This window comes from Vombatus ursinus, unplaced genomic scaffold, assembly GCF_900497805.2.
Source record: "Vombatus ursinus unplaced genomic scaffold, bare-nosed wombat genome assembly UNPS02014793.1, whole genome shotgun sequence".
In the NCBI taxonomy this organism is placed as follows: domain Eukaryota; kingdom Metazoa; phylum Chordata; class Mammalia; order Diprotodontia; family Vombatidae; genus Vombatus; species Vombatus ursinus.
The window spans coordinates 7,110,202-7,135,309 of record NW_020954571.1 but is presented as its reverse complement, the minus strand read 5'-3'; the positions used below and the strand labels follow the sequence as shown (position 1 = coordinate 7,135,309).

The following is a 25,108-nucleotide window of genomic DNA, read 5'->3' as shown; positions in this document are numbered from 1 at the left end:
GAGCACCAGCCCTGGTGTCAGGAGGACCTGAGTTCAAATCAGGCCTCAGACACTTGACACTTACTAGCTGTGTGACTCTGGGCAAGTCACTTCACCCTAACCAAAAAAAAATGATGAGAAAGGGAAGCCCAGGTGGTGAAGGGCCCAAATGGAAGCCTAAGGTAACACAGTGCATTCGTCGGATTTCAGGATCATCTAGTTCAACCCCTCCTTATTTTACAAATGAGGAAACTGATGGCCAGAGGATGGTTTGCGACTATTAGGGGGTCACACAGTTACTCTACAGCATGGCTAACATTCAAACATAGGACCTTGCACTGCAAGTCCAGAGCCCTTTCCACTATTCTACATTGCCTCCAGTCTTGGCCCTAAGGTTGATCGGGGTCACTCTTGGCCCTGGCACACAGTATGGTGCCCTTTCCATTGGAGCTGCCCTTGCCAGCTCCCAGAGCATTAAAGTGGCAGGACCTTGTGGCCATGGACGAGGGAGAGAAGGGTGACTGATGATGGGCTAGGAATTTGTTGCTGTGGCAGCCAGGTGGCCTGACCCATCCAGAATTGTTCCTTTGATCATTATTAAATAATGCATCCTGATGGATTGGTCTGAAAAGTGCTGTGTTGTGGGGTCAGGTGGCTCGGGTTAGCATTTTCTGGTGAGACTGATGGTTCTCGAAGGTCGGGTTGAGGAAGTTATTCCTAAAGAAAATTGAGCCTGTGGACAAAGGGAAAGTATTTGGACTGGAGAGGGGAAGGGGAGAACAAAACTGGAAAAATTAGCCCAGGGGAGGGAGAGTAAAGAAAGGAGGATGCCGGTCACTAGGAGAGAATGGAAGAATTGAGGCTGGTACAAGGCTGTAGGTTGGAGCTCAGCAGCGCCACTGACCAGAGAAATCATCCTGTGCAGTCAGTCCCTTCCTCCCAACATAGTTATGCTGGTGAAACTAAGTATAAATGCCTGGAAGAGGACAACTGGAAGAGGAAAGAAGTCACAGGAATCAGGCAGCATCGTGAGAGGACAGACTCGTTTAGAATCACAAAATCACAGAATTGGAAGAGATCTCAGAGGTCATAAGATTCAGATACGAAAGGAGAGATCATCTAGTCCAACTGCCTTATTTTGCAGATGAAGATCAGAAGGTTAAATTAATTGCTCAAAATCACATCACTAATGAGTAGCAGAGCTGGGGTTGGTGAGGCAGTGAGGGACAGTAGAAAGAGGACTGGGGATATGACCTTGAGCAAATCTCTTAACTTCTCCAAGCCTCACTTTCCTCAACTGTGAAGTGAGAGAATTAAACCAGATGACCTTAAAAACCTTAAAAAATGAAACAAATGTTGTTTAAAAATGGCTAATAATAGAGGCAGCTGGGGGGCTATGGATAGTGGATAGAACTCCGGACTTGGAGTCAGGGAAGACCTGAGTTTAAATGTGACTTCACACACTTTCTAGCTACAGTGACCCTGGGCAAGATGGTCTAGCACCTACCTCACAGGGTTTTTGTGTGGGTCAAATGAGATAATATTTGTAAACTAGTGCCTGATACCTGGGCACATGATAAATACTTGTACTCTTCCACTTCAGCTCCCCTGCCCACCATCATCCATGATCCCAAGTCTGTTGTCTTTCCACTAAACCCCTCATGAGTTGCTAGGTACCACAATGGGTAGAGCACAAGGCCTGGAGTCAGGAAGATCTGAGTTCAAATTCCACTTCAGATACTAACTGTGTGATCCTGGACAAGTCACTTAACCCTGTTTGCCTCAGTTTCCTCATCTGTAAAATGACCTGGAGAAGAAAATGGCAAACCACTCCAGTATCTTTGCCAAGAAAACACAAATGACAGAGGGTCAGACATGACTGAAAAACAACTGAGCAACAACAAAAAAAAACTTTAGTTCTCTAGGAATCCCCCAGGCTGCCACTTAAAGCATGATATTCCCTCTATTACATATTTGACAGTTCTACAGAGCTCCAGTGACCTTGTAAAGATTGTGAGGAAAGGAAGGACTAGTTGTAGTATATCCATCAATCGACATTTATTATATGCCAAGCATTGCACTAGGCACTGGGGATACAAAAATAAAGGGTCCATGATCCCTAGGAACCTACATTCTATCAGGGGAGCCTTGAGTCTTTTTTTTTTTTTAGCACTAGCTGGCAGATAACAACGATGATAATGTAACATTCATGAAGCTCTTTAAACTTTACAAAGCGTTTTACATCTATTGGTTCATGAGAGCATCGCAACAAACCTGTGAAGTAGGGTCTATTTGTATCATTCTACAGATGAGAAAACTGAAGTTGAAAGAGCATAGAAAATTCGCTCAGAGTCACAAAGGTAGTTGGTGTCTAATGGAGAATTTGAACTCAGCTCTCCTTAACTCCAAGTCTGGTACTCTATCAGCTATACCCCCTGGCTGCCTCTATCATTAACAATTTTTTTTGGTGATTGGGGTTAAGTGACTTGCCCAGGGTCACACAGCTAGTAAGTGTCAAGTGTTTGGCCTCAGGCCAGATTTGAACTCAGGTCCTCCTGACTTCAGGGCTGGTGCTCTGTCCACTGGACCACCTAGCTGCCCCATTAGCAAATTTTAAAATGACATTTATTTTGTGCTTTAAGGTTTGCCAAGCACAAGACATTTATTGTCTCTTGAGCTTTATAACTGTCCTAGGAAGTAAATACTAGTGATATTATCCTCATTCTATAGATGAAGAAACAGAGGTTGAATCCCACAAGTAACTAGAAAGTGTCAGAGATGCAATTGTGAACCCAACTCTCCTCTGACACCAGGTGCTTTGCTCTTTCCACTGTACCATGCTTCAGCTTCCCTTTCCCCTCCCTGCTTCGTCCCTGTGTCACTGCTGAGGGCTCTAGCCTCCCAGGGAAGGGCTGATCAATCATGCCTCACCAATTGGGTGACAAGGTATTGAAGCGATGTCTTCCCAGTCCTCTTCTGACTGTGCTTTTTTTCAGGTTGCTTAGGTCACATTTTTGCTATTTAGAGCAGCATCTTTGGGGTTGAGAGCCACCATACATGTCACGGTCTTTCCATTGTGCCCATGCCTTTGATGGAGTTGGAGAAAGGAAACAAATGAAACCCAGAGCACAGCTGCCAGCTCCTGTGAAAACTGTGAATGTCCCACCTTCACAAAAGAGTGTCCTGTTCCTGGCTGACATTTTAGAATAGACATTGACAAGCTGGAGGACATCCAGAGGAGGGCAACCAGGGTAATGAGGGCCCTCAAGACTGTGGCACATGAGGGCAAAATCGAAGGAACTAAAGGTATTTAGTCTGGGGAAAAGAAGACCTCTTGTTCAGTCATTCAGTCATGTCCAACTCTTGGTGACCCCCACTGACCATTGCACACCAGGCCCTTCTATCCTCCACCATCTCCCGAAGTCTGTCCAAGCTCTTGGAAGGAGACTTCAGGAAGACCTAATCACTGTCTTCAATCGTTCTAGGGGCTGACATGGAAGAGGAGGGAAAAGGGAAAGAAAAAAGCATTTATATAGTACCTACTCGGTGCCAGGCACCATGCTTAGTGCTTTTTTACAAACATTATCTCATCTGATCCACATAACAACCCTTCGAGGTAGGTGTTATTATTATGTTTACTTTACAACTGAGGAAACTGAGGCATATAGAGGTTAAGAGATTAGACTTCTTTGCTAGGATGAACAGGCTGATTTCAACTCAATATAAGGGAAAACTCCCAAACAGTTAGAACTTTCCCAGAGAGGAATGGAAAGTCTGGAGAAGTGAGTTCAAGGGATCATTGACAAGTAGGGAAACTTTGAAAGTTACATGTTGAATTTATTCTGTACTTAAAAAGAAAAGCAAGCTCTACATAATAGAGATTTGCTGATTTGTGTACAGGTCCCTTCTTCTCTACTACATACTTGGAAATGCTCATTTTAATTGCTGTTTGTAAAGTTCAGAATTAAAAAAACAAAAGAAGAGAAGTAGTGAGTTGCTTGTCACTGTAGATATTCAAAGAGAGGCTAGAAACTCATTTGTCAAGGGTATTATAGAAGGGGATCTTATTTCAGTCCCAACTCTCAAGTCCTTTCTAACCCTAAGAATTCACCCTAAAAGGGCATTATTAACTTCATCATTAAAAGAATCATCTCTCTAAGTGCTGAATGGGGAAGGGGTGGAGGAAGAGAAGAGTTACTTCCTCTAAACTTATCCTCCCCCCCCTTTTCAATACCTGTAGATGAAATGAAAGAAAGTTAATCAGGACCTCGGAAGTCAAAATAAAAGGGTATGTGTGTGAGGAGGGAGTCCGTGCAGAGGTGAGCAACTGTGTTCTTAATAATAGCATTTTAGCATTTAGCAAATAGCATTTCTGTAGCATTTTAAGACTCAGTAAGTTTTTGTATGAGGAACTCTGGGAGAGGAAACTCCTTCCACTCATTCAGGTTGGCACCTGCCTTGAAATGTATGAAATGTATAGTTTTAGAGAGTTCCGTGGGGGACGATGAGGATGAGTGACTTGCTCAGTGCTGCACAATCAAAGTGATGTTTGCAGGACACTTGAAAGTTTGCAAAGCATTTCATATTGCTTATCTCACTTGAGCCTCACAATAGCCCTCCAAGATAAGTACAACAGACATTCTGTCCCCATTTATAGATGAGAAAACTGAGGCTCAGAGAGGTTAAATGATTTGCCTAGGGTCACACAGCTAATAAGTACCATAGGCTAGTTTTGAAACCAAGACTTCCTGACTCTAGGTCCAGTTCTGTACCTGTGATGGGTCTTCCAAAAGGCTTTCCCCACAATGACCCTGTGGCAGCTAGAGGGCACAGTGGGTGGAGCACTGGACCTGGAGTCAGGAAGACCTGAGTTCAAATCCCACCTCAGACATTTTACTAGCTGTGTGACTCTGGGCAAGTTGTTGAACCTCTGCCTCAGTGTCCTTCTCTGTGTTATGACCCCCATCTTACAGAAAAGAAGACTGAGGTTGAGAGTAAGTGACTGGTCCATGATCCACCCACATGTCCTGGGTCCAAAGCTAGCACTCATGTCTTTCTACATATGAAGAAGTTAGATGGGGAGCATAGTCAAGAATGTGCTAGATTCCAGAAGTTGGCACATCTGGGTTCATTCTCCAGCAAATTTGCTTTTCTGTGTAGCCTTTGCCCAATCCCCTGAGGTCTCTGGACCTCATCTCATCCCACTTAAGTGAGACAGGGCAGTAACTTGAATGTCTCCCAGGAAGGCAGATGATAGAATAGGATCACAGATTTGGAGCTAGAAGGGACCTTTGAGGTTCAGCCCCCTTGTTTTGCAAATGAAGAAAATGAGGCAGAAAGAAATTAAGTGACTTGCCCAGGCTCACACAGCTAGTAAACATCTGAGGGAGGATTCAAACCCGGGTCGTCCTGATTGTAGATCTAGTATGTACTGTATCCATGATACAATGCTACCTCTCCTGTAACCTATGGGAGTTGAACTCCTTGAGAGAAAGAAACATGGAGCTTCATCCCTTCACCCGTCTTCCCAGCAGTCACAGAAGGCTTGTGCCAAAGGTGTGGTGATCCTGGACTTCACCCCAGGTTGGGTCACTTGGGAGACCTAAGTGGTAGCTAAGGAGCCAGAAGAGAGCTTAGGAATTCAGTCCTGTCTTTACCCTCTGCGGCCGAGGGAAGCATCAGGGAGGGGCATCCTCTTCTTCAGCCTCCATACTTCTTTCCCTCTTCAGGAGAAAAGAATATCCTGAGCAGACCTAACAAGTCCTGACCACTAAATAATTCATGGGGCCCGTTCCATTAGGGGTCTGGGGATCAGGGAGCCCCAGTCACTGGCTTTGCCTGGGACAAAAAAAAACAACTAAAACATGGATGGTGGGAAAGGAGAGGGAGGAGAGAGAGAAAGAGGGAGAAGGGGAGAAGGAGGGAGAGAAGAAAGAGAGAAAGGGAAGGAGGGAGGAAGGGAGAGAGAGAAAGACAGAGGGGGGGGAGAAAGGGGAAGGGGAGGGAAAGGGAGAGAGGAAGAGAAAGGAAGGAAGATTATGGGAGGGAGAGAGTGAGTAGGGAAGCTGATTCTCTTCCAATTTGAGGAAATTCTTTTTTCCACAGAAGCCTAGGGGGTGGGTGACACTGCCTTTTTCATGTGTTCCTAGAGAGACCAGTTCAACACCAGGGGATACACTTTTTTTTTTCTTTTTTTAATTCTTATTTTCTTTTTTTTATTTTCAACATGTATTTTTAAAACTTTGGGTTGCAAATTTTCTCCCTTCCTCCCTCCCCACCCACCCTCATTGAAAAAGCAAGCATCTCGATACGGGTTATAGATGTGTAGCCATGCAAAACACTTCCATAGTAGTCCTGTTGTGAAAAACTAACTCTATTTCCCTTAATCCTATCCTGCCGCCCCCATTTATTCTATTCTCTCTTTTGACCCTGTCCCTCCTCAGAAGTGTTTGCTTTTGATTATCCCCTCCCCCAATCTGCTCTCCCCTCTATCAACCCCCTGCTCTCTTGTCCTCTTCCCCCCTTATTTTCCTGTAGGGTAAGAGATTTCCATACTCCACTGTGTATGTTATTCCCTCCTTAAGCCAAATCCTATGAGAATAAGATTCACTCATTCCCTCTCACCTTCCAGGGGACACACTTTAAGAGAGCACTGAGAATCTACAGGGTGCATTTGGAGAAGGGCAACCATAACAGTGAGTGGAAGTCTAGAAACCATGTCACATGTGTAACAGTTGAAGAAATTGAGATTGTTTGCCTTGGAGATGAGGAGGAACCTGAACAAACGATCATAGATTTAGAGCTAGAAGGGTGCACCCTGCCATTTTATAGGTGAGGTTCAGTGACTTGCCCAAGGTCTTATATGGAGTAAATCCAAGTCATCTGACTCCACGTCCTGTGCTCTTTCCGCTGACACCAAGCTATCTTATGCAAGGTAGTGAGGAGCAGGGGAGAACATTGGAGCCCCTCCCGTACAGTTGTGTACACTTCGTCTCCTTGGACAAAGAGCATAGATGCCTCTGAGGATGAGCCAGAGAGAAATCCCCTTCTCCCTCTCTAGAAGTCTAAGGAAGAGATGTCTCTGGCAGTGAAAGAAACTAACTTCAGTTAATCCACTTCAAAGGAAATTGAAGGCCATCTCTTTTCATTCTTTATGGCCCCCAGAGTATGAGGCAATTCCTGGCTTGGTTACTAATCCCCTTTGGCAGAAATCCCACACCCTCCAGCCATTCCAATGTTACACCAAGGAATCCTCCAGGTGCCTCTTGGTCTCACATACCCTTTTGTAAGGAGCTCAAGCACATGTCCCCCTTTTCAGAGCCAAAGTAAACATGCTCAATTCCATGAGAAGTATTCTAATTCAACATTCTTGCTATACTTCAAATATCTGCAGGATTGTCATGGAGGAGAAATAGCTTATAGGTCTGTATGATTCCAGAGGGCATCACTATGACTAAAGAGGAGGAGTTACAAAGAAGCTGACTTTGGTTCAGCATAAGAATGTTTTTTTTTTCTGAATGGGATTGTCCCATAATTGATTTTAAACAATAGTGAGTTCCCTATCACTGCAGGTATTCAAGCAAAGGCCAGATGATTTTCTTTTTCCCAAAGATGCTGAAGTTAGGTTTTCACCATTGGGTGATAGGTTGGACTAGGTGATGCTCTACAGTCCTTCCAACATGGAGTACTCTTGCTGTGGTTCTACCGCCTATAGACTGGCCTTTTCTCCTTCCCTTCCTCAGTGCAGTCCTATCTGTTTTGTGAATAGAAACCTTCTTCGTTTTTAAGGCTGATTAGATTTATTAGCTTTATCCCTTCTAGGAAAGGCTTCTCACTAGGGCCAGGAGTAAGACAAAGAAGGGCCAGACTAAGGCACAGCTACAGGGGAGGGAGTGCCCGAGGGCTCAGGAATTAAGGTGTAACAGACATCCTGGCACTAGCTGCCAGAGGAACTGGGCAAGTGGAGTTTCAGGAATTATAGATTATAAAAGCTAGAAGGGTCTCAAAGTTCATCTAGTTCAAAGCCATCATTTGATAGAAGAGGAAACCAAGACCTAGAGAGGAGAAATGACTTCCCTAAGGTTGTTTAGGTAGTGAAAGAGTCAAAAAAAAAATTCTTCTGTCTCACTCACTGGGCAAGAATGGACAGACAGAATTCAAGACTTTCTATGGGCAGCAGCTAGAGTATGCAGAAGAAAGGAAAACATCAAGTTGAGGGTCACGGAGGCCCCTGAGCTGCATGGACAGTCTGGTGCCCTAGGGAAGCAGAAGGGGGTTGGGGTCACCTCCAAAGCCTGAGCAATCAAAGAGTCATTCGGCCATCCCAGCTCCCTCCCCCTGTTCTTCTGTGTCCACAAGCTCCAGGGGGAGAGCAGAAACTCTGCTTAGAAATGCAAATTCTCCTCATTATGCCCCAAGTGAGTCTGGCTCAGCAGGAGCCTCATCTTAGTTTTGTGCTAGTCATGATGACCAGAGCCCTCCAGACACACACACACACACACACACACACACACACACACACACACACACGATGTCTGTGCTACCCACATCCCTACATAATTCCAATAGGGAAAACTGATTGCAAGAAAGACACTGAAGAAATTCCATAGGAGCTTTGATGGGTAGTTGCCACAGAACAGGCAGAATAGGGGACCTGAGTTACAGCTGAACTTTGCCACTGGTCATCATCAAATCTAGACTTGTTGTTAGTTTGATATTTGGCAACCAGCCAGGCTCATTATAATCTTCCCCATTCTCCCTATGGCCTCTCCTGAGTCCCATTGAGTTTTTTCTCAGTATGATCCATAAGATATAATGATCAGGATGATCAGAATGGAGTGGGACAGAGATACACTAGCTATAGCATTTATATAGTGCTTTGAGTTTTGCAAAGCAAACATTTTATTTCATCCTCACAACAGCCCTGAGAGATAGGTGCTGTTAATTTCCCCATTTTTCATTTGGGAAAACTGAGGCAAAAGGTAACGTGACTTGCCCAGGGTTACATAGCCAGTAAGTTTCTAAGACTGGATTTGAACTCAGGTCTCCCTGACCCAAAGTGCCAACATTATATCCACTGTACCACCTAGCTGCCTTAAGGGGCTATGTTGTAACACAGAAGAGTTGTTTTGTTATCTGCTCTTTGGGGCCTCAGGCAGTCAAGCAGTAAACTTTTATTAAGCCTGGACTGTGTGCCAGACACAGTACTAGAATCTGGAAAGACCAAGACAAACAGTCCCTGCTCTCAAGGTGCTTACATTCTATGGGAGGAACAACATTTAGACATATTTATAAATGTACTTTGGACACCTACTGGCTGTGTGTCTATGGGCAAGTGACTTTACCTCTCTATGCTCTAGGCCAGAAGCGTCAGACATGACCCATGGACCCTGTGCAGCCCATAACACATCCGGGAACTACATTAAACTGTAATTGGAAGTATTTAACAAAAGAAATAAAAATACAATAGAACGTAGATAATGTTTACATGTGGTTTTCTAAGTCAACATGTGCCTGTTGGGATGCTTATGGCTTAGTGGCCCTCATTCTATTCAAGTTTGACTCCACTACTCTAGGCAACTCTCTAAAATGTAAAATATATAAAAAGTAAGTGCTAGGTCATTTCAGAGGCACTTGCAGCTGGAGAGAGTCATCAAATCAAGACAATGGGCATGTATGGAAGAAAGGTCCCATGTAGGAAGGAATCCTTGAGCTGAGCTTTGAAGGGAACCAGACATTAATATGGTTTCTCCAAGGTCTTAGTGACCATATATTTATTCATTCATTCAAGAAACATTGATTCTATGCCTACTACATGCAATCAGTCAATCAATAAGCATTTATTAAGTGCTTACTATGTGAAAGACACTGTGCCAAGCACTGGGGATGCAAAAAGAGGCAGAAGACAGTCCCTGCCTTCAAGGAGCTTATACTTTAATGGTGGGGACAACATTCAAATAACTATGTGCAAGCGATTTATAGAGCCCTGTTCTACCAAATTTAGATAAGGCATAGTCCCTGCTTTCATATTATTCCATGTCTAATGCTTTCATTAGACTTACAATCTAATAGGCAGATAAGACACAAATATAGATGACTGTAATGTGCAACATTGCAGACCAGATGCATTAACTTTGTAAAACAAGGTAGGAGGGGCAAGGTTGTTACCCCACCTGGGGAAACAGGGAAGGCTCCTTGGAGGAGGAAGAATTTGAAATGGTCTTTAGAGAAGAAGTAGGAAGGAAGAAAGGTCATTCCAAGCATGAGGAGCAGATTGAACAAAGGAATGGAGGTGGGAAAGCACAGGGGACATGAGGGCAGAGTAGTATAATTTGGTTGGGGTGTAAAGTGTATGTAGGGACTGCATCTCTGCTTTAATTGGTATTCAGAAGTCCCAGATGAGGAAACTCCTCCTACCAATCAGGTCAACACCTTCTCTACAATTTATGGTCTGTAAGAAAGTTGCCTGGGAGCACAGAAAGGTTAAACAATTTACCCAGGGTCACACAGCCAGGATGTACCAGATGTGGCGCTTGAACTCAGGTCAGCCTGCCTCTAAGACTAGCTCTCTATTCACTACACCACACTCACTAGGTAGAAGGGCGTGATATTAAATAAGACTGAGAAGGTTAGCTGGGGTCAGATTGTGGAGGACCCCAAATGCCAAGCAGGGAAGCTTGAGTTTTACTCCAGAGGCAATAATGAGCCACCTAAGATCTTTGAGCAGAGGAATGACATGGCCTTATCTGGCAGTAGAATGAAGGATGGGCTGAAGCAGACATAGGGCAGAGGCAGGTAGATCTGTTAGGAAGCTGTTGTAAGAGTCTGGGCAGATGATAACGATTACCTCTATTAGAATATTGGGAATAAGAATAGAGAGCAAGAGACAGGAGTGAGAGATGCTGTCGAGGGGGAAGCAAAAGGATGTGGTCATCGATTGGATATGAGAGGTGAGGGAGAGGGAAGAGTCCAAGAAAATCCCAAGGCTAGTAAGAAGGGTAGCAGCCTTCCCCTACCAGGCTTCTCCTGATATGTCTTTAGACTGGAATACACCCTACAAGGCTGTGGAGTGAATAGACAGAGAGTTAGCTATTGTCTGCCCAAAGCCAAACAACCAGAGAATGTCTAGAAGACCAGGTGCCAATTAGGGATGTTTGACCCTTTTCCACAACCATGGCAGACCTTCTCGGGAAGGTCTGGTGCATCTCTAGATCTGGCATTACTAGGCAGATGGAGATAAATGAGAGGAAGTGGAGAAGCAAGTAACGGGAGTGATTAGGGGGCTAGCAGGATTGATTTATGAGTAGAGGGAAGATTAAAAGAGTTAAATATGTAGAATGTGGATAAGCAACAGCTAAAGGGAGATATAACTGTCTGCAAGTATTTTTAAATCCTCCTATTGGAGAAAGAAGAATCAGTACAATGGAAAGGGTATCACTATGAAGAGAAGGATGAGCTTAAAGCAGATTAAGTGGGAAAAAATGTTGGTTAAATGTCAGGAGAAAATTTGAGTGATAGTAGACCCACAGGCATGCATAGAGTATGGACATATTCCTGCTCACGCAAGAGAAACTCAAGTGTACAGAGATCTTGAGACCTATACAATGGGATATGTTCAACCTATAACTTAATAATAGATAGCATTTATAGAGTGCTTTAAGATTTGTCGAGCATTTTACAAATATCTCATTGGCTCTTCAAAACAACCCTGGGAGATGGGTGCTATTATTATCCTTATTTTACAGAAGAGGCAACTGAGGCAAAAAGGTTAAATGACAAACCCTGAGTCACACAGTTAATAAGTTTCTGAAGATAGATTTCAACTAAGGTCTTCTTGACTCTTAAGTCCAACAGTCTATCTACTGCACCACCAAGCTATCTTAAAGATAGACTGGAATTTAAGAATGCCTCAAAGGACCTATCTGTACCAATTGACACAGTGCATTTTTTTTATCCATCAGGCAAAGAAAATAGAGGTGGACTAAAGTATTTTATTTCAATGTATTATTATAATAAATTTTTGTGTCACTTGATGCACCTAGCTTCTAGTGTTAATACAGTTTAGCCAAATTGCGCATCCCCGAGAGGGATGTTAGGGATGAGCTGGGTCTAGGTACACCTATGGGAAGATACTAAACTGATCAGGGGAAGTCCTGAAATTTCCAGACCACAAGATGCCCAAGAGTAATAAGGGTAAGACCCTAGGATTCATCATATATTCACAGTATTTAGAACTAGAAGAGACTTTAAAGATTATCCAGTCCAGTACTCTCATTTTACATATGAGAAAACTGATGTCCAGATGAGGCAATGACTTACCCAAGGTCGCACAGGGAGCATATAGTGGAGGCAAGATAGATAAAATTTTAGGGCTGGAAGAGACTTTGAGGGGTCATTTAGTCTATCATCTGCTTCCTGGCAGGAAGTCCCATAAACCAACCGGGACCCATAAGTTTTGTCTTTAAAGACCTCCAGTGTTTGAGAACCCTCATGAGCCCAACGTTCTTCCTCTTACTGAATATCAGTCATTCCAATTTTGTCCAAATGTCCCGGTTTCCTTGTTCTCCTTTGTTACTGTTTGATTAGGAGAGTGGAGGTATAGGTCACCATGCTAAGGAGAAGAGGGAGGATGATTGGGGGTGGTTAGGAGAAACAGACACAGACCTGGTCTTATGAACAACCAAAGTAGATAAACACTGTATCTGTCAATTAGGGAATGACTGAACAAGTTGTGGTGTATGATTGTGATGGAATACTATTGTGCTGTAAGAAATGATGAAAGGAATGGTTTCAGAAAAACCTGGGAAGACTTATATGAACTGATGCAAAGTGAAGTGAGTAGAACCAGGACAACAATTTATACAGTAACAGCAATATTGTAAAGACCTCTGGAAAACTTAATAATTTTGATCAACACGATGACCACAATTCTGAAGGACTCATGATGAAATATGTTGTCCTTCTCCAAATAGAGAATGGATGGATTCACAGTACAGATTGAAACATATTATCTTCTCTTTTTCTTTCTTTCTTTCTTTTTCTTTTGGACATGGCTAATGTGAGAATTTATTTCAGAAGACTCTACATATTCATAGTAGATTTTGTTTTTCTTGCCTTCTCAATGGGTAGGGGAGGTAGAGGTAGAGGTAGAGAATTCAGAACTGAAAACTAAATAAAGCTGAATTTTAAAAAAAACCTTAAAAGATTGAACCTAAGTAACAGTGGGGAAAGTAACACCACAGCAGTGCAGTGTTAAATGTTTAACAACTGGCTCTCTGAAATAAAAAAAATATACAAAGACACACTTTTTTAAAAAGTAAGTTTTTATTGGTGTCTTTTCTTTTTTATATCAACCCAGTTTTCCTTGGTTTCCCTCTCTCCCTCCTTCCCAGAGAGACATCTCATATAACAAATAGTATTTTTAAAGACAAAAAAAATAGAAAGAAAAAGAAAAGGAAAAAACCAGCATAACCAATTAATATATTGAAAAAGTCAGAAAACCTGTGGAACTCCCACCTCCCCCAAAGAAGAATTGGGAGTGTCTTCTCATACCTCTTCATAAATAATACTTGAAAATTGGTATGAGCTGGCTCCAACATACCCCTGTGTTGTTAAAGGGGCAATTCAGAGCACCAAAGAAAATCAGCCCACTTCATTACTACTGTCTAGAATTGACCACACTCTGCCTCATGTTGGAGAGCAGCAATGAAAAGTGTTACAAGTTAAGGAACTAGGCCATACTAGTTAATTAAATATTCTGTTTAACAGAGGTTAGATAGTACTGAATCTATCATATGGCTAAATAATGGATTTGAGGGTAGCAGGATGGGTGAGGAGATGGATGGAGAAGGTTAGAGGTTCTTTTCTCTTCTGAATAAACCAGAAAATTCCCACATCTAGCACAAACTGGAAAAAAAAATGTTGGAAAGCCCTTGTCTCTGGAGAGTGAAATCTGGTAGAGAAGTGCTTAGAAACAGATAGACAACGCTCAACTCTTGTTGGGCCTCTCTCATCCAAGACCTTCTAAATGCTTCATGAACCTTTCCTTCTACTCCTCTCAGCTGAGGTTGCATCCGTAACCTTGAGGTGTCCCTGGGGAATTCTGGCGAAATTCTGTCCTGTTAGCTCCAGGAGTCCCTGATGACTCACATGATGTCTCCTGTCTTGTGTCCTTTCAGGTGTAAATGCAACCTCCATGCCAACCTGTGTTCCTACAAAGAAGGAGGCCTTCAGTGTGAGTGTGAACACAATACCACCGGCCAGGACTGTGGCAAATGCAAGAAGAACTTTCGAACCCGCTCATGGAGAGCAGGGTCCTACCTGCCCCTCCCTAATGGCTCCCCTAATGCATGTATGTATAACAAGGAGCTAACTCTGAGGCTGGGGATGGCAGAGGTCTTTGTGTTCACCCCCCTGCCTCTGGGCAAAACCACATCCTTAATCATCTCAAATAATAATAATAATAATAACATTCCAATAGAATTTTAAGGTTTTCAAAACACTATTTATGTTATCTTATTTATGATTTAGGTAGGTATTTTTATTATGCCTCTTTTGAAGATGAGGAAACAGGCTAAGAGGTTTAAAAAACTTGCTCAGAGTTATATAGCTAGTAAATAAGTAGGACTGAGGTAGGATTCAAACTCATGACTTCCTGACTCTAAGTCCAGTGTTGTATCCACTATGATACCAAGATTCCCCAATGTTTCATCAATTTACAATCCAGGATCTCCTGAATATAAGGTGCCTCTAACCCAAGAGGCAAGTTGGTACAGTCAAAGGAGAATGGCTTTGGAGTCAGAAGACCTCAGTTCAAATCTTTGGTCACATTGATCAAGTTATTCAAAGTCCCTGAGCCTCAGTTGCCTCATCTGTAAAATGAGAGGGTTAGACTAGACGCCCTCTGGGTTTTCTTCTGGCTCTAGAACTATGTTCGTGTGATCCGCCTCACCCTCAGTGGGTTCAGACCATCACTCAGAAAGCATTTCTTGTTCTAAAGACTACAACGACGTCACTCTTCAATCTTCCTCTTTTCTAAGGGAGGGCATCTTTGATGGGATGAGCAGTCCTGCAGGGAAGCTGCATGTGTGGTGGAAAGGGAGCAGGATTTGTAGTCAAAGGATTCACAGCTTTCTCATTTACCTGTGTGACCTCTGTCTTTAACCTCTCCAGACCTCAGTTTCCTCATCTGCAAAATGAAAACCTCTAATGTCCCTTCCAGCTCAAAATCTTATGATCTTGTAAGAATCCCCAACAAGCAGCAGGGCCAGCCAGTTGAGAGGGTCTGCAAGTCTCTCTGTAGGTGATCTCAGAAATCTCCACAAAGCAGTGATAAGGGGGAGGGGAAGGGGGAGGCCAAAGTTGGTGAGATCATCTGTGGAGGCAGAATGATCTTTGGTCTCTGGATGTCCCACCCCTGGGACCCCAGCCCACTTGGAGGCCTTAAACACAGCTCAGACTTGCAAATGTCACTGCTTGGGTTTCTAATGGTCTTGCCTGGGAATGGAGGCTTAGCCTTGCTCTTTTGCTTCTCCTCTCAGTGGGTGAAAGATTTATGTGGCTTTAAGATGATCAAAGCTAAAATACAGGCTGCGAGGGCCGTGACAGGAATGTTGTGTGTGTGCCAGGGATGGGAGACGACAGAGCCTTTGAAAGAGAATGAGCTTGTCAGCTGCTGGATAGCGCTTGTGGGTCTTCAGAGAGCAAGGAGAGCATTCTGGGGCTGTGATGAGAGCTCCGTGACTGCTGCCTCCTCTCCTGTCTCCCTTTGTCTCTGTTTGTCTCCCTTTGTCTCTGTTTGTCTCCAGGTTTTATTCTCATTTAACTATCTCTGTTTCTCTCTCTCTCTCTCTGTCTCTCTGTCTCTCTGTCTCTCTGTCTCTCTGTCTCTGTCTCTTTCTCTCTTTCTCCCTCCCTCCCTCTCTCACATCAGCCTCAATCTGTTGAAATCATCTTTCTCTCCTTTCCTTTCCTTCTTCCTCTCTTCTTCCCTTTATGTTCCACTCACTCTTTTTCTTCCCTTTTGTTCCTCTTCTTTTCCTTCCCATTTCTTTTTCTCTCCCTCTGTACCTCTCTCTTCTTCTTTCCTTTGTGTTCCACTCACTTTTTTCCTCCCCCTTTGTTCCTCTCCTCCTTTTCCTTTCTATTTCCTTCTCTCTCCCTTTGTGCCTACGTCTTCTAGAACTATTTCTTCCTCTTCTTCCCTCTTCCTCTCCCTCCTTCCTTTTCTCTCCCTCCTCCTTCCTCCTTCCTTCTCTCTGTGTGCTCTATCTCACCCTCTTTGTGTAGAGTATTCTTCCAGGCCATTTGTCATCCCCATCCCAAGATGCCCTCCCTTCTCTTGTCTGACCTTTGGTCCTCACTCGGTGCCTGAAAAGCCAGCCTTATTTCTTAAATGAGGTCTTCTTTTCGTTCCAACCCATGACCTATTTCATATCCCTAATAAACTTTGAATGATTAAGGAAAACCTTCTGCCTCTTGCAGTTTCCTATGCAGCCTGGTGATTTCCCATCTAACCAATGGCTTGGCTTCCTGTATCATTTCGTACACTCAGAAAATTTTGGAATATCAGAGTTGAAAAGGACCTTAGAGATCACTCTAGTCCAACCCTCTAATTTTTTTAGTTGAAGAAAATGAGAACCTGAGAAAATGAGTGAATTGCTCAAGATCAGATATTTAATAAGTGTCAGAGCTGGGACTCAAATTCAGGTCATAGGATCATAAATACGGAAGTGGAAGGAACCTTGGAGGTCATGGAATCTGACTCCTCCCCTCCCCCCACCCCATCTCATTTTACAGATAAAGTAACTGAGGCCTAGAGAGGTTGAGTGACTGACCCAGGGTCACTCGACTAGTAAGTATCTGAGATGGGATTTAAACCAGCTCTCTGGCCGCAAGTCCATTGTTCTTTCCATTATACCACACCTCTCTTCATATCAATTTGACAAATATTTAAGTGTATCTGCAAAGCACTGCATCACATACTGAGGACACAAGGTTAGGTATGACACACAGGTCCTGCTCTCAAGAGACTTTCTAAAGTGTGGGAAGGACAAGTACACAAGTAACTATGATACAAGATTGAGTAAGAAGTGCGAAAGAGAGATCCATGTAACTACTTTGATCCTCTTCTCTCTTCCTGCCTTCCACTATAGGAAGAGAAACACCTCTGCACAGGGGAAAGCTCTTTGTAGGGGAAGTTCCTTCATTGGACTTGGGAGGAAAAGTGTGGCAGGGAAAGCCGTGGCAGCTACATAGCAGGTAGCTACAGTATATTTGCAGAAGCTCCCAGATTCCCAGGAGTCTTCTAGAGTTGTCTAAGATATTGCTGAGGCTTAGAAAGAGATGCTTTTGTTTTTTCTTCTAGTGTGGTGGAGAGTAATAGAGCTTAGGGGCAGGGGTGGGGAGGATGATGTACGAGGGGGATCTGGAGTGAATTATTTCTGGATTCCTCCAGCACCTTGGAAAAAAAATGCAACCCCCCTCCTAATCCACATTGCAACCAGTGAAGGATGCCACCTCCCCTTTGTGTCCTCAGAAATGCCCCCAAACCTAATTGGCAACCTTTTCTTTTGGGACCAGGGTATCTTCGAGCTGGAGATGGATGCTTCATCACCATCTCCCTTCCTTCCTCAGGAGACATGAACCCTCTGCAGAGAAGAAGCTCCATTCCTTAGGCTCCATAATGTGACCTTGTCTTTTCTCTCTTCTAGGTGCGGCTGCAGGCTCCGCCTTTGGCAGTAAGTAAAGACCTAGAGAACGGAAAGAAGGTTGACATCCTTATTGCATGAGCCTGTTTGCACGGGGAAAAAAACAAAGGGACTTTAATGTTCTTTCTGTGCCTGCCAGCCATCCATCTCGTTCCTCTAATTGTGTCTCATTTGCTGTCCCCCTCCTCCCTCCCCTAGTCTCTTCTGATTTCTTTTTTGTTGTTTTGCTGCACCCGGCAGCTTACTGCCTCTTCAGTTTCTCCCCTAGAGCTTCATTAGCACTGCCTTGGAAAAAAGGAACAAACTGGACTTTTTGCAAGTCCCCTTGACCCCCCAGTGAACTCCTCCTTCTTCCCACTGACCAGCCTCTCCTCTCACCTGGACTGGTGAAAGTGCCCCTCCTGGATGGTGGGCAGTGGCACTCACAGGGAATTCCATTGCTGGTGGTTTTCCTTATAACCAGTGACAGATTTAAGTCCTAAGCTCTTAATCCAAATTGGGTAAAGGGTCTTTTTTTTTTTAGCCTTCCACTTAGGGAAACCTGTCTGATATCCAGACACCACGTAGTCAAGTGTCAGAGCTGGGGGAAGACATTTAGGACCAGAGGGTGGGGGAACTGAGGGAGTATCAGGGAGGCCTTCTGAGGAAATGATGTGGAATTTGATGTATGTTAACTTTCATCATTTCCTATTTTTCTCCATGGGCTGGGAAGGCCATACCATGGCCCCAACCTTTATTCTTCAGGGCTGAGTCCTAAGCAACTACCTATCTTGCTTCCCTCTTGCTCGGGATGCTGGTGGGGGTGGAAAATGTCATGAGAATGGTCCTGGATCCAACAGGAGACATGTATCCATTTGATTTTTCCTGATGTATTGCAAGAAATAGATGGTGTTTCTGAAATGGTCATTCCCTTTCCCTCCTCCAATTCCCTTTCTCCATCTGCCCCACTCTTGTTTTCCTCATGTCTTGCCAGGAATCAGTCGGCCACAGAAAGTCACTGTCCCCAAGGCCACTGCCACCTCAATGGCCCCTGAGGTGGCCATCACCACTTCTACTCCCACAACCCCCACCACACAAGCCCTCACCCTTCCCAGCACCCAACAATCCACAGGTGGGTACCAGAAGTTAGACCCCATTTCCCAATAGTGCACAGCAAATAATCCTGGCTGCCTTATCTCATTCTTAGATAGTTGTCCTTCCTTTCTCCATAATATCCCTTATGATAGCAGAGAAGAAATTAGTCTGATCATTGATTCATAGACCCTTAGAGTCATTGACTTTTGGAGTTGGATAAGACCTTACAGGTCATCTACTCCAAGTTCCCACCCAGTAGAGGAAGCCCTTCTACAGCAGATCCCTGTTGTGGGGATTAAATGTCAGCTTGGACAGAAATTTAGATCCTCATCTTCTTGATTGCTTGCCATATTTCCAGGGCGGGGTGCAAGAGAGAGGGAAAAGAACCACTAAATGATGTCCTCTCAAACCTGGCAAACATCATTGTCTGGACACCTTATTGGTTAAGTTGACTTGAGCTGGGTCCCCAGAAGCCTAGCACATGGTTTCCCCAAGTCATGTCAATGGAACCAAATGAATGAAGGTGACTTGATGGGGAAAGGGAGGATCTCTATAGTTTTCCTTGTCCTTTTAGACTGACTGGGTGGGAGCTGGGTTGCTACTTGACTAGCCTAGCTTGCTTTCTCCCCTTCCAATTCCAGCCCAGCAATATCTCCAGCACCCTCAGACCCATAGCCGTCTTAAAACACAAGATTAGATGGAGAACTAGTTTACTATGATCTCATGGCTCCCAAGCATGGGAATTGGATATAACTAAAGTATTGCTGTTGTTGTTGTTGTTATTTTTCCTAGGAGGTGAATTTTCCGGCTATTAATACTCAAGGTAGATGAGGAGCAAGAGGCATGCAGAATATGTTTAAGGGGAAAGCCCACTGTTTGTTTCTAAATTTTCTGGGGGAAACAGGTTAAGTGCATCCTCATGAAAAGGAAAATAGAACTGGGGTGAGGGGGAAGTAGGACAAGAGTGGCCCCTAGGACAGGAAGATCCTCTGGAGCTTTATCAGGGTTGCCCCCAGTTCTCAGCCCACTGGGCAGAGCCCAATACTGAAGGAGATCATAGCAGTCCTGGGTGGATGGGAGAAACAAGGACCAAGAAACCTTCCTGCAAGACACATAAGCAGATTTCTACTCATTATCCCAATTAATCCTCGAGTCTTAGCAGGCAAACCCTCCTCAATTTCTTGGGTTGAATACATCCATCTCTGGGGGTTGGAAATAAGAGTTAGAGCTAGAGCAATCACTCCAAGTTGGGTTTCCCTATTGCTTTTAGTTGAACTATTCTGTGAGCCTTGGGAGGCAGAAGTAGGGGAGGGGATGGGGTGGTAAGACCATAGGAGAGTTCTCCTCATCCCTAAGAGGTGATGTCCTTTGCTTAATATGATTGATGGGTTTTTGTTCTTTTGCCGCCTCTGTACTCAGAGGTCACTCCCAGTGGGCAGCCTGTTACCAGGGCAAATGGAAGAACTCAGGGAAGTCCAGGTATGTCAAGGGAGCCTCTTGGCCTTGGGGACCTCACTGATTGCGATGAGTGGGGTTTTCTAGAGGGTCTGAGAGCCCAAGAGATTGTGTATGGTCTTAGACTAAGTTTCGAGTTGCTAGTTTCTGCTACATCTTGCAGAAGGATTCTTTGATTTGGAAAGAAGAGAGAAAGAAAAAAAAATCAGAGACACATTTTCTATCTTCAGGGAATTTACAATTAAGTTGGGAAGATGAGATATATGCGTGTGTATGTATGTATATATGTATGTGTGTATGTATGTGTGTATGTGTGTATACACATACATACACACACACACACACACACACATATATGTGAGCTGAGAGAGCATATAGGAAGGGCCAAACAACTACCAACAGGTGTACTGGGAACTCTCTCCATAAAAAAGTGCTGAGAGCATGGGTTCTTAACCTGAGGTCCATGGAGAGATTTCTGGAGGTCTGGGAATTTGGATAGGAAAAATTACATCTGTATTTCAATATGATTGGTTTCTTTCGTAATCCTATGTACTTTATTTTATGAATTTAAAAACATTATTTTGAGAAGGGTCCATAGGCTTCACCAGACTGCGTAAGGGGTCCATGACCACCCCCTAAAGGTTAAGAACCTTTTCCTGGGAGAAAGCAAAGGCAAGGATTGACTAAGGGGTTTGGGGGGGTTGATCAGGGAGCTTCAATAAAAAGGGGCATTTTGAAAAACCTAGTACATCCAGCTAATGGAAGCCCTCCATATGGTGGGGCTAACAGTTAGACAGTGTGGAGAACATTGTAAAATTTTCAGCCCAGAGCAGGAGAATCAAATTATCCTTCTGAAGGAGACAATAATAGACAGGATCATAAATTTAGACCTGGAAGAGAAGCCTTAGAGCACATCTAGTCCGACTTCCTCATTTTAAAAATGAAGAAACTGAGTCTAAGAGAAATAAAGTGATTCGCCTCAGGTCAAAAAGAAGGACAAAACTCCAATCTTGAAGCTAGAATTCAGGTGACCCAAGTACAGAAGGATGAAGTGGCTGGGCCCACACAAAATCATCTTCCTCTTCAGTGTTTTTATTATCACCGTCCTCATCACTGTTCATATTATCCACAAACAATCCTAGAGTACCAGCTGTGTGAGCTCTATTGTTCCTGCCAATACCTGGGCTCTTGGCCTTGTCTGCTCCTGGCACCCCTCCCTGAGAGAGCCCCCAGCACCCCAGTGCCTTGAGAAGTAGTAAGGGAGACGCAATCACATCCTCCATGTGGCCCTGGCATTTACCTCAGGCTTCCTAAGTGAACACTTTTCAGAGGCACCTGAGAACATTCCCAGAACAACCTGGAAGCCTGGACATCATTTTCTGTGTGCACTCTTTCCTCCCTCCGGATACCAAGCCAGAAAATTCCTAGGGCCATCTCAGTACCTCTACACACATGATTCCAGCCCTTTGGCCGAAGTCCAGCTGAGGCTCCCAAAATGAACAAAAGATAAAGTATTTGTTAAGTGCGTATTATGTGCAAAAAACAAAAGAACAAAACTGTGCTAAGTGCTATGGACACAAATAGGAAAACTCAGAACATCTGGAACATCTGCTTTTCCCTCCTGCCAGTCAGGATGTCCACAGGTGGGGACTCAGAGAAAGCAGAGACCGGCCTGCTGGTCAGGATGAAATCTGAAAAACCACTCTTCGTTTTTCCTGCTCAGCAGGAGGAGGAAGAGGGGTGATGTATGTGCATGACTAAAAAGCAAAATGCCTTCAGGGCTGGATTTTATTATGACTCTAATTAAGCCCTTGCCAATTTGAGGAGGGCAGTCTCCTCTCCTCATTGAGCACCATATTAATATCAATTTTATATCCAAAGGCTCCCAGCTCACAGTTTAAAAGTATCCTGTACTTTTTAGACATTCGATTTTTTTTTCATACTCCACCAGCCGCTGTTGTTTATAAATCCCTCGAAGGAACTGAAAAATCAAATTTTGTCCCCATGGGTTTATCCTTTGAAATTGAGCAAAGGAGAGATTTCGTTCACCCTCATTCTCTCTTTCATTCCATCTTCCCATCATTGAGTTCTTTTTTAGATCCTAAAATGAACAGTGGTATTTTGGGGTTTGACTGGAGGACATCCAGGATGATGAAGAGCCTTGAGATTATGTTTTTTGAGGATTGGGTGGAGGAAGTGGAGATGTGTATCCTAGAGAAGGGAAGACTGAGAGGAGGCATGATAGCCATGTTCAAGCAGTTGAAAGGCTGTCATGTGGAAAAGGAAGATTTTCCTTCCTTAGCCTCAGAAGGCTGAGCTAGAAGCAATGATCAGACTCTGTAGAGAAGTGAGTTTTGGCTACATGTGATGAAACACTTCCTAATGAGTGAATGAATAATGATTTGGTAAGTGCTTACTATGGGCAGCTAGGTGGCTCAGTGAATAGAGTGCCAGGCCTGGAGTCAGGAAGACCTGAGTTCAAATCCAGCCTCAGACCCTCTCTGTGTGACCCTGGGCAAGTCACTTAACCTTATTTGCCTCAGTTTCCTCATATGTAAAATAAGCCGGAGAAGGAAATGGCAAACCACTACATTATCTTTGCAAAAAAATTTTAAAAACCCAAATGGGATCAAGAAGAATTAGACACGACTAAACAACAACAACATTCTTCTGAGAAAACTCAAGAATGAGACAAAGGGATGGAGATCCATCCATAGTGACTTAGGAGTCAGGTCTAATGTAGGAACAGACATATGTATGGCAATAATTTTGCTCTTTAGCAAATGTTTGCCAGAGATACTGCTTCTAGTGCTATGTTTCCCCATGAGCGGCTGGGTCTACATTTGGCAGTGTAGATAGACTGTGTTGTATATTGATTAGATGATTTGAAAGTTGAACTGCACATTCCAAGTGTTTTGTATATCTGGACTTCAAAGTGAGCAAAAGGCCCATACAGGAGAGTGAAGATAACATGTACCTATCACATTTGGCATCAAATTCACATATGTGGCCAAAGGTTATATTAGTATAGGTGCTGCTATTCATGTTGATTTGGATCCAGTCTACTCAACCAGTGTAGACATAGCCACTCTTGATACATCATGATTTTTTATATCCTCCTCAGGGTATTCCTGTGTCTGGGAGGTAGGATAAAAGTGGGCAACCTAGCTTTCCCAGCTAGGGAGGTGGCAACTAAAAGAGGTTTCTGGGAAAGGACCCTGAGAGATATAACACCCAAGGTTATATCCATATCATCAGAATGGAACAATTGAATATGAAACTGGGACCCTCTAGTGCGTATTTCACCTTGTAACTGGACTTTCCTCTTATTTCTACATGAGAGTGGACCAGGTCATCAACAGCTGCCCCTCTGCAGATGGGCACCCCTATGCCCAAGGTTAACACCAAAACAGAAGGTAGGGATGTATTTATTGCTGATTACAGCATCCCCCTGGGTACTATTTCTGGGCCTTGCAGGAATAAGAAATTGTTGGGGAAAGCACCTGGAGGAGAGTCTCCTAGGTCACTGCTGCTCTCTCTTGCTTTTCTGTCTCTGTCTGTCTCTCTCTCTCTGCCTCTCTGTCTCCATCTCTCCGTCTTTTCCTGCCTCTGTCTGTCTCTTCTCCTTCTCTGTCTCTAGTTTTCTGTCTTTCTGTTCTCTCTCTCTTCTTTCTCTCTCTGTCTCTCCTTCTCATTCCTTCCCCCTCCTCTCTCTATCTCTCTCTGTCCTTGTCACTATCTCTCTCTGTCTCTGTGTCTCTGTCTCTGTCTCTCTTGCCCTCCCTCCCTCCATCTCTCTCTCTCTCTCCCCCTCTTTTTTCCTTCTTCTCTCTTCCCTACCTCAGGTTCCTAATAGCCTCTAAAGCCCCTTTCAGCTCTGAGTCTATGATCCTTAAAAATTCTTCCCCCACCAGATGACCTAATGCATATGAAGCACTTTGCAAAGCTTTACATGCTACATGTCAACTATTATTGTTATTACTTTCCTAAGGGATATCCCTGAAACATCACAGATCACCAGGTGGGAGTTCCAGCCAAGGTACCACAAGAACTTGTTCAGCCTCCTATTGGAGCTAGCCTACTTGGGCTCTCTTCCTAGTGATCAGAGAAGGGAGAGCATTTCCTCCGGCCTTAGGTCTTTCTTTGTAACTAGAGCAGTAGCATGGTGAAGTGGATAGAGCATTGGACTTGGAGTCAGGAAGAGCTGGGTTTAAATCCTGCTCCCAAGGGCAGCTAGGTGGCGCAGTGGATAGAGCACCAGCCCTGGATGCAGGAGGACCTGAGTTCAAATCTGGCCTCAGACCAAACACTTGACACTTACTAGCTGTGTGACCCTGGGCAAGTCACTTAACCCCAATTGCCTAAATAATAATAATAATAATAATAATAATAAATCCTGCTCACACACACACACAGACACTTACCAGCTGTTTGACTTCTCTCTGCCTCAGTTTCCAAATCTATATGATGCAGATATTACTATCAGTAGCCCCCTTACTTCATAGGATGGTTGTGAGGACCAAATGATAGCATGCATGTAAAGTGCTTTATAAAACTTAAAGTGCTACAGAAATGTCAGTTGTTAGTGCTGTTAGGAATGGAGTTTAAAATGAGAAGTTGTAGAAGGAGATCTAGTCTTTCCAGCTGGGGAGAACATTGAAGATTATTAATGAACATTGAGTAGAAATTGAATAGAACCACCCAGGGAGCGGGGGAAAGGAGAAGGCATTATGTATGATATTATGTCACTGAGGGTAGAGTAAGCTGCTCTGGATCATTCATTCATTCAGTGAGCTCTAATGAGTACTTATCTCTTTCAGAGTACTACACATGATGTGTCTCACTTTTCCCCTAAGAAAAAATGCAGGGAATTATAAGAGTAACTCAGAAAA

The 25,108-nt window shown here is 43.8% G+C and overlaps 1 protein-coding gene across 6 annotated transcripts in view; it reads left to right on the top strand.

Moving 5' to 3' along the window:
* Positions 1-25,108, top strand: part of NTNG2 (netrin G2) — a 99,912-nt gene that overhangs the window by 60,402 nt on the left and 14,402 nt on the right. For 2 of the 6 annotated variants that reach the window (XM_027869647.1, XM_027869652.1), the window contains 4 exons: positions 14,157-14,329; positions 17,691-17,717; positions 18,661-18,798; positions 23,558-23,632. In XM_027869647.1, coding sequence (XP_027725448.1) covers positions 14,157-14,329; positions 17,691-17,717; positions 18,661-18,798; positions 23,558-23,632 — 413 coding nt within the window. Of the gene's footprint in view, positions 1-14,156; positions 14,330-17,690; positions 17,718-18,660; positions 18,799-23,554; positions 23,633-25,108 lie in introns of all 6 variants that reach the window. The other 4 variants (XM_027869651.1, XM_027869650.1, XM_027869648.1 and 1 more) reach the window with 3 other exon arrangements.